The sequence below is a fragment of the Mirounga angustirostris genome, unplaced genomic scaffold (assembly GCF_029215605.1).
Source record: "Mirounga angustirostris isolate CCGP_5_RB_7025 unplaced genomic scaffold, mMirAng1.0.hap1 SCAF_10, whole genome shotgun sequence".
Classification (NCBI taxonomy): domain Eukaryota; kingdom Metazoa; phylum Chordata; class Mammalia; order Carnivora; family Phocidae; genus Mirounga; species Mirounga angustirostris.
The window spans coordinates 52870768-52886484 of record NW_026991718.1 but is presented as its reverse complement, the minus strand read 5'-3'; the positions used below and the strand labels follow the sequence as shown (position 1 = coordinate 52886484).

Below are 15717 nucleotides of genomic sequence, written 5' to 3'. Positions count from 1 at the left end.
CTGGGCTGTGGCTTTTCTGCCCTGACACTGCTCTCTTGCTGGAATTTCAGGAGGAAAACCCCCAAGCTCCGAAAGAAAGGTATTTCTTCCCTATTTTGTGATTCAGTTCTTCCACTAAAAGGCACTCTGCCCAGCTCCCCTTCCCTCTCCTGTGGAGATGGGGACGTTCCTGGACCTGAGCCCCTGGGAAGCAGGTACCAGTGCTGGGTCCCAGGGCCAGTGGGAAAGAGGGGATGGGGGCGGGGCGGGCCCTCCTGGGGACTGGGGCTGGACCAGAGGCAGGGTCGGGAGGGGCTCTTGTCTTGAACCCAGGAGTGTCTGTGTGGTGAGGAAGGGGGGGGGGATGAGGTTAGAAAGGAGGTGACAGATAATCCTTCCACTTTCACTTCCCCAGAGCAACTGTGTCCTGGGGCTTCCTAGCAAATCTGAGGAGGAAGCTTAGAAGTAAAGGGCGGAGGATGGCCCACAGACAGAGACTTAGGCAGCCACCTACCCCTTTCTTCTTCCCCTTGAGACTTAGCGATGTCTGAAATTTCACCTAGACAGTTGTATTCCACTGACTTTAAACAGAGAGATTAAAGTATTGAATTTAGAATCATGGGGTAAATATGACAGTGGATAAACTCCTAATCTAAGTCTCAGTTTATCCGTCTGTAAAATGGAACAATAATATCTATTTTGTAAGGTTCTTATGAGGACTCAGTGAGAGCACACATGAAACCTTCTAGGGCACTTCTTCATAAAATTAACTTAATTAATTAAATGCATTAATAATTAGAATTATTACATTATATATTATAATTAATCAATTAAGATTTGTACCCATTAAGATGGCAATGCCTCTATTAATAGTGACTGGTCCAAAGTGAGGAGCAGTTCTGAGTGGATGACTGGCTGGTAAGGGCAGGAAGAGCAGGGGCAAGTGTTCCTTGAAGGAGTGGGTGCAGCCTGGGAGGCAGGGGAGCCTGGGGTGGAGAATGGTCTTCAAGTGCCTCCCACCCCACGGTCTGCTGTCTTCCTCATTCCCTAATTTCTTTGGGGTCTAGGCTCTTTCATGTCCACCCAGGATCAAAGGACTGAGAAGTCAGAGGTGCAACTCAGGATTGGGTCTTTGGAGTTCCAGGAAGAATTTCTACTCCAAACTCCTCCTATGTGATCGGAGATGGAGAGTGACAAAGCCTGATTGACACAAACTGAAGAAAACCAGGATGCTCTTTCTCTCCTGTTGGTCTTGCGGTCTCTACAGCCTGCAGTGGCCATTTCTTGTTGGAGGGAAGAGCTCTGACTGATTTCTAGGCAGGAAGTGTGCAGTTCAGTGTCTTTGTCGTATGGGTAATACGAAAGCAGTGGGAGTGCTAAGAAACACACGAGGATAGGGAAGGAAGGCCCAGGACACTCCAACATTTAGAGGACAAGGAGAAAAAGAGGAATCATCCGAGGAGGCTGAGGAAGTGTGGCCCATGAGATAAATCAAGAACCAAGTGGGAGTGCCAAAAGCCATGTGAAAAGTGTCTCAAGAAGGAGTGATTTGCTCTGTCACATGGTGCTGATAGAGCAGTTAAGAGGAAGACTGAGAATTTGACTCCTCAGTTTTAAAAATGTAAAGGCCATTGATCTCTTTGACAAGAGCAAGTTTGGAGAAGTGCTGATCAGAGTACTTTCAGGAGAGAAGGGGCGGAGGACGAGAGGAATGGGAGACCGCCGGTGACGGCTCTTCGAGGACTGGTCCATCATGTGCCAGACTCTGTGCCAGGAAATAAAAATAGATGGTGAACCAGACGGGCCGTCTGCCTTTGAGGAGCCCACAGTCCGGTAGAAGAGAGTCACGTTTAAAACTAAGCTACATGAGAAGTGGTAGGATAGAGCTATCTACAGGGAGCTCTGTGAGGACAGAGGAAGGAGACAGCAGTTCCCTCTGAGGAGAAGACAACTGTAACTTCTGCTGCTGGAAAATCAGGTTCCCAGGTGGGGAGAGGGAGGAAGGGTATTAGCTCCAGAGTTTTCAAAAGCAAAGACCTTTTTTCATTCTCTTTATCAAAATCTCCAGCTACCGAAGAGGCTGGCCCACAGCAGATGCTCAGTTTGTATTTGCTGACTGATTTTGTGAATTCCGGTGGAAGGAGTTTACAAGAAACAGAGTTGCAAAAGAAACCATCACAATAATTTTGACAGTAGCAGCAAGGACAGAGAAGAGAGATGGTTTAATTTAGAAAGTGCTGATCGGTTTGGAGGGAAAGAGAGGGTGTTGCAGATAATCCTAACACTCACACTTTAGCTAATGAGGTTTGTTGAGTTCAGGTACCTTGTGTTGATGGTTTTGTATTCTTCGGGCCTAGGAAAATGCCTGATACTTGACTGCTTGAGTGACTGAATGCTGTTGTCTGGGAAGAAGGCTACAGGATAAGCAGTGATTTGGGAGTGTTGGCGGTGGGACAAGAATGAGATTGGAGAAGACACTGGGAGAAATGCCATTAGACATTGGATGGGAAAGGATAGAGAGATGATAGATAGATAGATAGATAGATAGATAGATAGATAGATAGATAGATAGATAGATAGATAATAGATGGATCTGGACCAGACATGTGGATTTACAAGTTACCAGTTTGTAGGTGATGTCCAAATCTACGGAATCATAGGACCTTTGCCAAAGAGAATGTCTAGAGGGAGGAGACAGCTGAGTTTGAATGCCCGGAAGTGACATACTAAAGGAGCAGTTGGAGGAAGGAGCACAGTAAAAGACTGCAGAGGAGCCAGCAGGGAGATGAGACTAGAATGAGAGCAGATGGTTTTGTCATCACATAGGGAGAAAGTCTTGATGAGGAAGGAGAATCAACAGTATCAAGAGTCTCCAAGGAAGACCAGCAGGGTGTGGGATGAACATAGGCCATGTCTGGCCATTAGGAGGGCACTGGAAATTTTATTGAGTGGATTGGATGGAAAGATGCAGGCTGATGAAACCAGACTGGGATGGGTTGAGAGGTTGATAAGTGAAGAAGTAGAGCCTGTGAGGATGGAAGTAGACATGTTCTTTTATGAGTATACTGATGAAGAGAAGGAAGGCAAGTAGTGGTGGTTTGGGAGCTGGGGCAGGAAGTTATTGTTTCATAAATTGGCTGACTTAGACTCACTTGGGCTCTTTCGATTGAAAAAAGAAAAATTTAAGATACAAAAGAGATGGAGTGAAGTCCTGGAGAGGTGGGAAAGGATGGAACCCACAGGCTGAAAAAACATCTTAGAGGAAAGCACAGGGTCCTTTTCTTCCTCTGAGAGCAGACCAACAGACAGACAGACAGAGGAGGAGGGACCAGAAAGGCAGGGACTGGGGATGAGGGAGTCATCATGATGTCCTCCACTTTAGGAAGAGAAGGGAAAGAGGAGCCAAGGTCATCTGCTGAGTCAGGGAAGGGAAGGAGTGTGAGTGCAAGGCGAGTGGGGAAGATTTGGAACCAAGGTTTTACAGAGATTGGGAATATAAACTCCCACGATATGGAATGCTGTGTTCCCTGGGAGCTCTGGGTGACAGGTGAAGGCGTGGAGAGGGTACTGGGAGTCAGCAGAGCCGAGATGATGGAGGAGAGAGGAGGGTTGGGAAGTGGGTTTACTGGTGAGAACGGCATCGCAATGACTGACTGTGGGGCTGGGAGGGATAGAGGATGAGCACAGGATGAGGCTGAGAGGCTGGAATGGGGAGAAAAATTATATGGGACTTGCTACCCAGAGGGTTGTAAGAAGGAGCTGGATTCCAGGTCACCTGCAAAACGGAACATCTGCCTCTGGACCTCAGGAATGGAGCTCCCATTTGACAGTTCTGACATTTCCACGTATATCCCCACGTTGTGTTTGGGATATGGTTCTCTGTCAGGGTCTGGGGGGCGCCCTGAGCCTGAGTTTCAGCTGCTCTGAAACACATCTGCCTCCCCCTTTGCGGTGCCCCTCAAGGGATTTTTACAAATGCCACGTGGTCTATGTTTTAAGTCAGATTATTTCAGTCATTTCCTTCCATATCTATTCAGCTCCTTTCACAGACATATAGGAACCAAATTCTATATGGCTGTTGACATCCTCTAATTGTTTCTCATATTGCACATTGTCATTTCATTTCCATAACTCGAGTATAAGTTTATTGAAAGCAGGAACCATGTCCTATGTTCTCTTGTCTGTATTACTCATTCCACATGGCCTGCTGCTGGCACTCAATAAATGTTAGTGTGGAGCTGAATTCCTCACCGAGGAGATCTCTACTAGTATTTAAAGAAATGCCACAGTTATCATTAATCATGGAAAGCACTTGCTTAAAGATGAAATAATAAGTAATTCAGCAAAACCTACTATCTACCTGTGTCAGGCCCTATGCTGAATACTGGGGATGAAAAGAGAGCATCCCCATATTTCCAGCATTGGGGAACCTAGTCATGCAGAGGGTATGGGTATGTACACATTATTACTGTATGGTGTCAAAAGGGATTGGGATATTTGAGAAGGAATATAGGTACACAAAGTAGGGACAGAATCTCTCAGGCTGGGGTCAAGGAAGGCTTGGCAGACGTGATGATATTTGAGTCAGCCAAGGAAGACAAATAGAATTCCAGCAGACAAGGAAGGAGAGATGAACAGACTGGGCAATGAGAAGACCATCCAAGGGTATGAAGACTGGAGAGAGCTGTGGGTTTCGGGAACATCAGGGTGAGGTGCCTTTGGGGACGTGACCTGAAGTCAGACTAGAGAGGTAGGTGGGGGTCAGACTGAATGCCAACCCAAGCAACGCCAGCCCCAACTTTCAAACTTTAGCCACAGAAATATTCAATCGAACAGTCTCACTGAAATGGATTAAAGTCAAATAGACACCAGCCCAGTGGATTTGGTTGGGAGTAGGGAGTACAGGGACCCCGCCCCCACCCCATGCTCAGCTCCTCCTAGATTCACTGCCCTCACTCCCAGCACCTGATGTGATGAGGGAGGGGCTGCAGAGGAAGCCCCTAGGACTTTGAGGGGTAATTTGGAAAATGCTAATGTGGCAATTGGGGAAGAAGTGGATGACTATTAAGAACAGGGTTGGGGGGCGGGAGAGTGTGCTTAGGTAAATTGGAGGCGGTTTAGAGAGGTAAGCAGCAGGAGAGCTTTGAACATGTCAGAAGAGAACAGACCACAGCTGTGGGAGAGGTGAGAGAGTAGTCTAGCCTGCCTTAGGGCAGTGGGTGGGAGTGCAGAGGATGTGGTAGATTCAAGAGCTCAGTACAGCTCGTTATAGGGGGAATCCACATTAGTTAGAGACTGGAAACAGGGGACCCACCAGAGAGAGAACCATGGGGAAAACCAAAGGACTTTGGGAAGCAGTGTCCTGGCTGTTGAAACGGTCGGTATAGCAGGGTCCTAATTATGACAGAGGGAAAATCAGGCAGGACAGAGCTGAAGCCATGACCTGTCTCTGAGCCTCTAGGAACCAAAGGGCCTGGGGTCCTGGTGGGAGAATGGGTAGCCAATGATTGTCCTGATTTAAAAACTAACCTTGTTATACCACTGGGGTGGGGAAATTATAGAGCCAAGTACTGACAGGGTTGGGTTAGAGCTGGTCCACACATGCTTTGCTGGAGGCAATGTAATTTGGAAAAATATTTTTGGACAACAATTTGCATACCACTGAGTCATAAAAATGTTCAAACCACTTGACCTAGTAATTCGACATATGGGAATTTGCCCTAAGGAAATAGTTCAAAAGAGTGAAAAGCCTATGTTTACCCATCCAAATGTTAATTAATTAATTAAGCAATTAATTAGAAACTATACATTGCACCGAATACATTCCAGGAACTCTGCTAGGTGGATAATCATGTTCACTGTGGCAATTTTAAAAACAGTAAAACATATGGGGCGCCTGGGTGGCTTGGTTAGTTGTGCGACGGACTCAGGATTTAGGCTCAGGTCATGATCCAGGGTCCTGGATCCTGACCTCAGCAGGATCCTGCTGAGGGTTGCTGGGCTCCTCCCTCAGCAGGGAATCTGCTTGAGGATTCTCCCTCTCCCTCTGCTCCTCTTCCTGCTCACGCTCTCGCTCTCTAATAAATAAATAAATCTTAAAAAGAAAAGTAGTAAAACATAGTAAACAATCTAAATTATTAAAAATGCCATGATGGTTTAATACAGTATGAGATATCCATGTGGGAGACTGTTATATTCTGATGCTATAGGACACAAGCAGAATTCAAAACCGCCTGCTCACTGCTGTGGTTAAGAGCACGTTCTCAAGTTTACTGCCTGGGCTTGAATTCTGACTACCATGGCCTGGCACCTGACCTTGGCAAGTTCACTAGTGCCTCTAAGGCTCAGTGTATTTAGTAGTAAGGTGAGTATAACAATTCTACTACCTCGTGGGGTTGCCACTGAGATGAAATGAGAACAGGTGTGCAAAGCGCTTAGCACAGTTTCTAGCCCACAACAGGTACTCTGTAAAAATGAGTTGTTATTTTAAATATGTAAAAATGTGGGTCAAGAGAAAAAGACTGACAGAGACCGCCCCAAAGGTATAGCCCCAGGAGATATTATGGGTGACTTGTCTCCGCCCTTTTGTCTAGTATCATTGCACTAAAACTTTTGGGGTTACAGGCAACACAAACAAATCTAGATAGAGGCAAAGCACTTTGACCTATCAGTTCATCCAGTGGAAGTCAGAGTGATGAGCAGGTCCTGTTTTTCTCTTCCCAGCCGTGTTTGGCCAGCGTTTGGATGAGACTGTGGCCTATGAACAGAAATTTGGCCCCCACCTGGTGCCCATCCTGGTGGAGAAGTGTGCAGAGTTCATCCTCCAGCACGGCCTGAATGAAGAGGGCATCTTCCGACTGCCTGGGCAGGACAATCTGGTGAAGCAGCTCAGAGATGCTTTTGATGCTGGGGAGAGGCCCTCCTTTGACAGGTACCCTGTCCTCACCATGCCCTCCCCCTGCCTCACTTGGGTGGGAGAACCTCTCTCTACCAGCTGAGCTATAGGACTCGCACAGATGTTTCCAAGGCCCTGGTTTGCCATAAAGAGAGCCTTTTGTTTTGCTGGTCACTTACGTGAGGAATGATGTGAACTTGAAGCAGGGCCTTGCTGATGCAGGGTTAGGGTTAGTGCTGTGGCAGGAGGGGAGGAAGATCGGACCTAGCTCGAGGCCCACACTGCCGGGCCCATGAGGACTGTGGAGGAGCTGAGCTGGCTGTACGAACAGACTCAGTGTGGTAGTGAACGTACCATATCTATGCCCAAGGGCTCCGATGTTCTTCCTCAGCTTTCCAGAAATGGCCAGAACCAGGACTTCTTGTTAGTTTGGGAGACCACAGTAGCATCCACCTCTGAACTGCTGAGCCTTTTTGGAGACAGTACATACATATTGATGTCTCAGCAGTCTGGCGTCCCTCCAATGCCTCCCCTGTGGAGGTTGCCCAGGTTTGGTTGGGGCATACCAGCTGTCCCCCCGATGCCTCCCCTGTGGAGTTTGCCCAGGTTTGGTTGGGGCAGACCAGCTGTCCCCCCGATGCCTCCCCTGTGGAGGTTGCCCAGGTTTGGTTGGGGCAGACCAGCTGTCCCCCCGATGCCTCCCCTGTGGAGGTGCCCAGGTTTGGTTGGGGCAGACCAGCTGTCCCCCCGATGCCTCCCCTGGGGAGGTTGCCCAGGTTTGGTTGGGGCAGACCAGCTGTCCCCCTGATGCCTCCCCTGGGGAGGTTGCCCAGGTTTGGTTGGGGCAGACCAGCTGTAGTGACATTTCTCACCATCGCCGACCCACCCCACCCCCTCCAGCTACCCAGCCGAGGTTTTCTGTTTTGCCACAGTCACCTAGTGTAGCCTCCACCCCGATATTGGAAGTTCTCCACCTACTGTGCAATATTCGCCCTGGTTGCCTGTGTGTGCTTGTCCTGCTGGCAAGAGAGAGCCATTGTTCTTTCTAAATCAGCAGCCCGTAAATCAAGATTTGGTGAGACAGGCCTCAACTCTATCCAGTTTCCAAAGGTTGAAATTCCCCAAGAGGTTATTTAGGACCTAGGAACAGGGCTGATCCCGGCAAAATCATGAACAGCTAAGTGCCGTGAATTCCCTCTCCCCATCATCCACCCCAGTCACCAGCAATGCCCATTCTCCCTCTGCAGCATCTCTGATACCATCTGTTCTCTCCATTCTCACAGCCACTGCCTGAGTTTGGACCACCACATGTCTGTCTTGGCCGCCGTTGGCGTGCAGTAGGTTAACTTACCAAGGGTGCTGTATTTTTACAGGAAAGCAATGGGTGGAGTTGTTACTGGAACTATAGCAGGTTATGGGCGTCAAATTTATGGACCTCTCAGCAGCACTATAAATTGCATTTCGTTATCAGGCACCTGTTCAATTAAGCTCACCACCTTTGCGTTCAGTTTTCTTCTTATGTTTTTAATTAGCTTTGAGTTGATTAAAAGATACAGTCAGGTTGTTGCTAAAGCGATGTGAAGAGCCAGCCAGGAGGAAGAGAGGTGATTGCAGGGGTTTGTCAGATACTTGCCCTGGGCTTGATTTTATGTACCTATAAAGTCAGCCTGGGTGGTAGAGTCATAGTCTTTGATTCCTGTGAAATATTTGGAGCTGGAAGAAGGAAAGTTACACAGCTTGTCATGACCTCTCTACCCCGCCCTAAGAAGTAGAGTTTGCACACCTAGAAATAGGAGGGGTTACCTGGGGCTCTTAAGAGTCCTCCCAGGGCCAATTCTAGAGCTACATAATCCTTGTGGGTACTCATCTAGACCTATGTTGGTCATAGGGTTGGTTTGAGATCTCCCAAATTGTCTCACTGGAATGAAGAGAAACAAAGGAGCTTTTATTTGGTAGATTCTAGTGCAGCTATATCTGATTCTCATTAAACATATACATATAAATTTTCAAATCTCTTTGTTGAGTTTCTGCTGGGCTGGATACGATCTGCCACAAAACTAATATACTTCTGATACCTATATTTCTGTGAGAAACATACAGATGTGCCACATCTTAAGATCCGGGCTACCAGGGAAGGATTGGCAGAACCATTGGGTGTTGCCTGGGCTAATCTCTGGTGGATCAGGTGTTTAACTCAGAAGTCACCTGGCTCCTGATTTGTCTTTAGTTCTTGACTTAAAAAAAAATCATTTAAAGGTGGTTCATTGGGTTGAAGGAATAGCAAACTCAGGAAAAATCATGCTGGAAATTTAGACTGTAACAGTGACAACTGATTTGGCCGTGTTACGATGGGGGCACAGACATTAAACTAAAAATTTACAGAAATAATTCTATAATTTCCATGCGTTAAGTGCTAAAATGGAAAACTAGATGGTACTATGAGAACTTAAAACAGGTACCTCTTTTTAAAAAGGGTTATTTATTTATTAGGGGGGGGAGGGGCAGAGGAAGAGAGAGTCTTAAGCAGACTCCGCATTGAGCCCAACCCAGGGCTTGATCCCACAACCCTGAGATCACAACCTAAGCCAAAACCAGGACAGGGATGCTTAACAGACGGTACCACCCAGGTGCCCTAGAATAGGAGCCTTTTGACATAGTCTGGTGGATTTAGGGAGACCCCTAAGAAGAAATGACATTTATGCTCAGACACATTAAGCAGGCATGAGGAGTTTGCCAGGACAAGCAGCATTATCTTCCCCTGGTAAAATGAATCAGGAAGCTTTCTCTGGTTTTAAATGTTCCAAGATGACTTACATAGATAAGTGTGTTCTTTGGTTATAACTTTGAAGCATCTACACTATATCAGTGGTTATAACCCTTTCTTTTTTCTAACGTTGGGTATTTTTGCTGTCGTTTCTCCTGATTGAACTATCTAATAGTTTGTGCGTTTTGTTGTCATTTATCTTCAAAAGATTCTGTTTTTTTGGGGTTTTTTTAAATGTATCATTGATACTGTCTTTCTTATTTCAAATTGTTGTTGGCAACATTCATTGCTTGGATGTATTTTGTGTGTTGGGGGCTGTGCCAGGCAGGGGACAGTACATCAGAGACTGGAACCCTGGAGGCAGAAGGCCAGATAGGAAGCTGGGGAAGGATCCTGGCAAAAGGCCATTATCTACTGAAATAGAGCAGTGAAGGGCGGGACTTAGAGTGATTCATGTGACATTCGGATAGAATTGAGGGGCTTGGGGAGCATAATTGGATGTGGAGTGAAGGAGAGGCTCTGGATTCTGACTAAGACCATAGAGAGGGTTGCAGTGCTGGGGCATGAGGAGGAGCCACTGTGGGACTTTAGGAGAATGTGGGTCAGCAGGTTGTCATTCTGCCATTTTCTTGGGAACTCCTCACGTATTTTGACAAGAGGTCTTTGCCCAGGAATATTTTTAGGCAGTGACCCAGCAGGCAAGACTTTTCCAGAATGCCCACCTTAAGTGAATGGTTCCCAGCCCTAATTTCCTGAGGCAGCAATGCAGCATAGTCAGGACTCTATGCCAGTTTGCATTCTCATTTTGAGGCTGAGTGCTCACAGGCTGCGGGGGGGGGGGGGGGGGGTCTTTGCAGGAGACAGCTCCGAACACATTGGCTATCAAAAACAAACAAAAAAACTTACTCGGGACATCAAGACAGAGCTTTACAGTCAAGTCCTGATGCCTCCAATGCCTCCCTCCTCCTCCCTCTTCCCAAACTGACCCCTGCTGTCCCTTCTCCAGGAGGCTCTTCTACCAGCCAATTCTATATTCCCCATCCCTGAAACCGAGGAGACACTCACATGGTCTGAACCTCTTACCACATCATAGCTTTTCAAAATAACTACCTGGACATTTGCTTAAGAATACTCTTTTTTTTTTTTATATGAAGTAAATAAAATTGAAGTAAATAATTTCTTCACTAATGAACTTCAAGCATATGGTAGATTCAGACTCGTTTTCTCTTATAGTGCTGCAGGATAAATGCCATAGCTCTATAACCAGGGGTCAGCAGACTTTGATGAAAGGCCACATGTGAAATTTTGAGGCTTTGCAGGCCCAGATGGTTTCTGCTGCAGCTACTCAGCTCTGGTCTTAGCACAAAATATAGCACAAAATCAGCCAAAGACAATGCAAGAACAAATGAGCAAGACTATATTCCTGTAACACTGTGTGGGTGCTGAAATTCAAATTTCATATTTCCCAGGGCATGAAATAGGCTACTTTTGAGTTTTGTTCCTACCCATTTAAAAACATAAAGTTAGCTCAGAGGCTGTACAAATACAGGCATTGGGCCAGATTTGACTCCTGGGCCATGGTTTGCCTACTCCTGCTGTAAGCTGGAGAAGCTGAACTGAAAAACACGAGCCACCTTCTTAGGTGACCGGGCAGTCATCTGCATGCCGTCTCTGTCTTCTGCAGGGCCTCTGCTTCCCACCCTCCAGGCTAATACCTGTGCTCCCTCCCCATGCTGTAACTCCTTGCCACTCTTCAGATCTTGTCCCCTATGACTCTGCACTGGATGTCCCTCTTTTTCATACTTCCATACAGTCCCAGGTCCTGGGCTTTCTTGTCATGGTACTAACCTCACAATATTGTAATGACTTGGTAACCTGTGGGTGTGCACAGCTCCGGGGCTCAGTGAGGCCAGGTGTCCTGTGTATCCCTCAGGTTCACTGCTGAAATCGCAGTGCTTGACAGAATATCTTGCCCCTAGTAGGTTCTCTCAATGCTTACCGATTGAATGCATGATTATGCAAATACGTGAATGAATCCCAGAAATGTTTTAAGCTCTCTGAGGGTTTAAAGAGATCATGGGCCATGGGTATAAATGAGTTATCACATGAAAAATTAGAGACTAAGTAGAAAATGCAAAATTGTGAGGCACTAAGTGACTTGGATAAAAAAGAAAGAGATGAAGACAAAAATAATTTAATAGGATTAATGAAAAGGTAGACCTTGAACTTACCTTTGAGGTAGTTGGTGGAAGAGATGAAGAAGTGTTGGGGGTCATTATTCTAGAAGATTAGCAAAGATGGTGTGTTTGGATACATCTTTATCAGACTCTACTCCTTCGCAAAACTCCCTTTGGGAACCTGGGATTCTATTCAGTGGATCACCAGGGGGGAGGGGAGGAGTGTTCTGGAGTTTCACTTTCAAAGAACATTGCTTATTTTTTTGCAGAGAGACAGACGTGCACACAGTGGCCTCCCTGTTAAAGCTCTATCTCCGAGACCTCCCGGAGCCTGTGGTTCCCTGGAACCAGTATGAGGGGTTCCTGCTCTGCGGGCAGCTCATGAATGCAGATGAGGCAAAGGTTTGTATCTCATTTGAGTTAGTCATCCTGTTTTGGAAGAAGGTGATGGTTATTGAACACTATTCTGGTGGGCAAACTACAGCGGGTCAGGGGACCCATACCTTTGAGTGAGATACTTTGTCAAACTGCAACTTTGTCAGCAATAAAAGGCCATCGAAGCCAATCATAGTGACAGCCTTGCTGGGATGTGACAATCCAATGCAGAATTGACTATCTTGAATATACCCAAGTCACTTTAAAATTAATAAGAGAAAGAGGAAGCTTCTGAGAAGGGTATCAAGCAATATGGCCTTGCTGAGACCCTCATGGGACAGGAGGACAGGTTGACCAACCTGGAGGTCAGGTGAGAGGTGAGAATGTTCTAGTTCCACGGTGAATGTGTGTCAGGCATGGGCATTCAAGGAATGCATGTGCCAGAGAAAGGAAAGACAAGGAGATTTCTTTGTTCCTTTTCAGCTGCAGCTGCTTGTGGGTTTGTGGTCAGCTGCGACAGCATGCTTGTTAGAGCGCACACGTTCGCCTGCAGGATTTGTGATCTTATATAAATTGTTTCCTGAAAGTTCTTACAGTCAACAGTCACCACGCTGGAGTCATGTTAATTAAACAAAGCAACCAACAGAAGAAAGCAGGAAAACCCATCTAGCAACAATAAAACCTTCATGGTTTTTAACCCAGGATTTGCAAAACCAAATGCCCGAGGAATACGTTTATGTTATACTGCAATGGGGTCTAACTCCCCACTTTGGGGGGTGGTTTAGTTCTTAGCACTACTGTGTTAAAGCTCTCTTTGGAAACATGGTGCACGGAAAAGCCTACAGTGAAGACCTGGATTTAACTTTGATTTTGCCTTTAGGCAAATTAAGCATTTTCTACAAGAGTTTACTTACTTAGACCAACACAACATTCTATAATGGCAGAACTGGTATATAGTTGTGTTGATCAATATGATAACCACTAACCACACATGGTTACTGGGCGCTTGAAATGTGGCTAGTTCAGCTAAAGAACCAAATTCCTAATTTCATTTTATTTTCTTATTTAAGTAGTCACATATGTCAAGTAGCTGTTGTACTGGAGAGCACAAACAGACAAATTTCATAATAACATCTGCTATACTTAGGATTGTTTTGAGGACAAGGGATATGAGGTAGGTGAGTGATATTTTTAAATTATTGGTTTAAGGAGAGGTTTGTTCTCTATTTTAGAATTTATTACATAGTATACCCCCAGAAAATAATAATTTTATATTTACAGTTATTATTTTTAAACAAAAGAGCCATAGTACCCCAGACCTGGTAGAAAGCGTAGCTGTGAGAACTTCTCTCCTGACTCAGGGCGAAGAGCCTCACCATTTAAGTGGATCCTGGTACAAGAAAAACAGTGATTTTGTATTTCAACATCAGGAAATGAAAGGGACGATACAGATACCGCTAACACGCTGGAGCTAGTGTAGCTATTTTCTGACACAAGAGTTAGGTTACATGATCTCATCTAGATCTTCCTCAGCAACAAAAGGCAAATGAAGCCAATCATGGTGACAGCCTTCTTGGACTGTAATAATCCAATGAAGAATGGGACTATAATCAAATACCTCAAGCCACTTTAAACTTAGTAGCTGAGTGCATGATTTGGGGCAGGATTTATGAATTTTTTTGTGGAGGTTGAGACGAGGACATGACAAGTCTTTTTTTTTTTTTTTAAAGATTTTATTTATTTGAGAGAGAGAGAATGAGTGAGAGAGAGTGCACATGAGAGAGGGGAGGGTCAGAGGGAGAAGCAGACTCCCCGCTGAGCAGGGAGCCCGATGCAGGACTCGGTCCCGGGACTCCAGGATCATGACCTGAGCCGAAGGCAGTCGCTTAACCAACTGAGCCACCCAGGCGTCCCAACAAGTCTTAATTAATATAAGCATATCAGCTCACCTTTGTGAACGTAATAACACTTTATGGAATGAGGTTTAAAAGTTGTCTGAAAAGACCAGTGTTTCAGGCAACCTCTCAGCCCCCAGCACCAGGGAAAGCAAAGGAGGTACACGGATGCAGATCTGACAATAAGACTCCCACCCCTGAACTTCCCCACTTTGGACCTGTTTCTCCCAACTTGCCTCCATCTCAACATACCTGAGTTTCTAACCTATGGTAATGCACATCTGGGCAAGGCAGAGGGACTACAGCCTCCCTTGTTGGTGAAAATGTGGCAGGGGTAATAGCTGGGAGCCATGAGTCTACAGCAGCCTTTGCGAAGAATTGACTAGTTAAAATGAAGAGGAGGGAATCCCGGTATGAAGCGGGCATTCTGGATACAGAGGGTCTGCACCAAGTCACTGCATGCAGGCTGACAGGCCATGCGGTGCATAGGAGGACCTGCTCAGGGTTGAGGGAGCCTGTGCGTGTCATGTAAACTGATGCGCTTTTACAATCATGATGTTACCAGCAATCACCACAGACCCTACAGGTAGCTGCAGGTGAAAGGACCTGAGAAAAACTCTCTGTCCTTCCCCTCCCTGGCACATGCATTCCTTGTATGATGGTCTCATGGAGCTAGAACATTCTGACCTTTACCTGCCCCCCACCCCCTGGATTAGTCAGCCTGTCCTGTGTCCCAGCAGGTCTCAGCAAGGCCTTATTGCTTAAAACCCTTCTTAGAAGCTTCCTTCTTCTCTCAATACTGATATTTTTCTTCTTTTGGGGTATTCGGTTTTATTATTTATTTATTTATCTATTTATTTATTTATTTTTAAAGATTTTATTCACTTATTTGACAGAGACACAGCGGGAGAGGGAACACAAGCAGGGGGAGTGGGAGAGGGAGAAGTAGGCTTCCCACTGAGCAGGGAGCCCGATGTGGGGCTCGAACCCAGGACCCCGGGATCATGACCTGAGCCAAAGGCAGACGCTTAACGACTGAGCCACCCAGGCACCCCTTGGGGTATTTGGTTTTAAAAACCAAATGGCTTGGGGTATTTGGTTATGATCCAGTTCTTTACTGGAGTGTTACATCTCAAGCATTCACTAAGCAAACAATGATTGTATGAATTGTCAAATCATCCTTGCCTTAGAATAGCTCTGAGTTGGGGAAGAGGGTACGATTAGAGATAAAAAAATGTCCTGTAAAAAAAACACGTGAGCCTCTCCATGCTATTTTTTTGCAGCTTCCTGTGAATTTATAATTATTGCAAAGTAAAAAGCTTTTTAAAAAATTACAAAAACCGTGGGAACAGGAGTGACTGCCCGTGCTGCTTCTGCACAGATCCACCAATTATGTTCCTCCTGTTCCAGAGTCTCATTGCCAGCAAGGGATGTTTACGGTGTTAAAATCTCTTCCCAGGCTCAGCAGGAGTTGGTGAAGCAGCTGTCCATCCTTCCTCGAGACAACTATAACCTCCTGAGCTACATATGCAGGTAAGAGTCCCCCAGCATCAGTTCCCAGCCGTATCAGAAAGAAGCCCCCAGTTAGAGTAGAAAAGAGTGTCTCTGTGAACTCAGAGCTTCTGGTCCAGA

General features: G+C 46.0%; 1 protein-coding gene across 2 annotated transcripts in view; it reads left to right on the top strand.

Moving 5' to 3' along the window:
• Window positions 1-15717, top strand: part of ARHGAP25 (Rho GTPase activating protein 25) — a 46458-nt gene that overhangs the window by 20928 nt on the left and 9813 nt on the right. For both annotated transcript variants that reach the window (XM_045884865.3, XM_054509839.2), the window contains 3 exons: window positions 6703-6910; window positions 12085-12217; window positions 15545-15618. In XM_045884865.3, the coding sequence (XP_045740821.3) occupies window positions 6703-6910; window positions 12085-12217; window positions 15545-15618 (415 nt within the window). The remainder of the gene's footprint in view (window positions 1-6702; window positions 6911-12084; window positions 12218-15544; window positions 15619-15717) is intronic.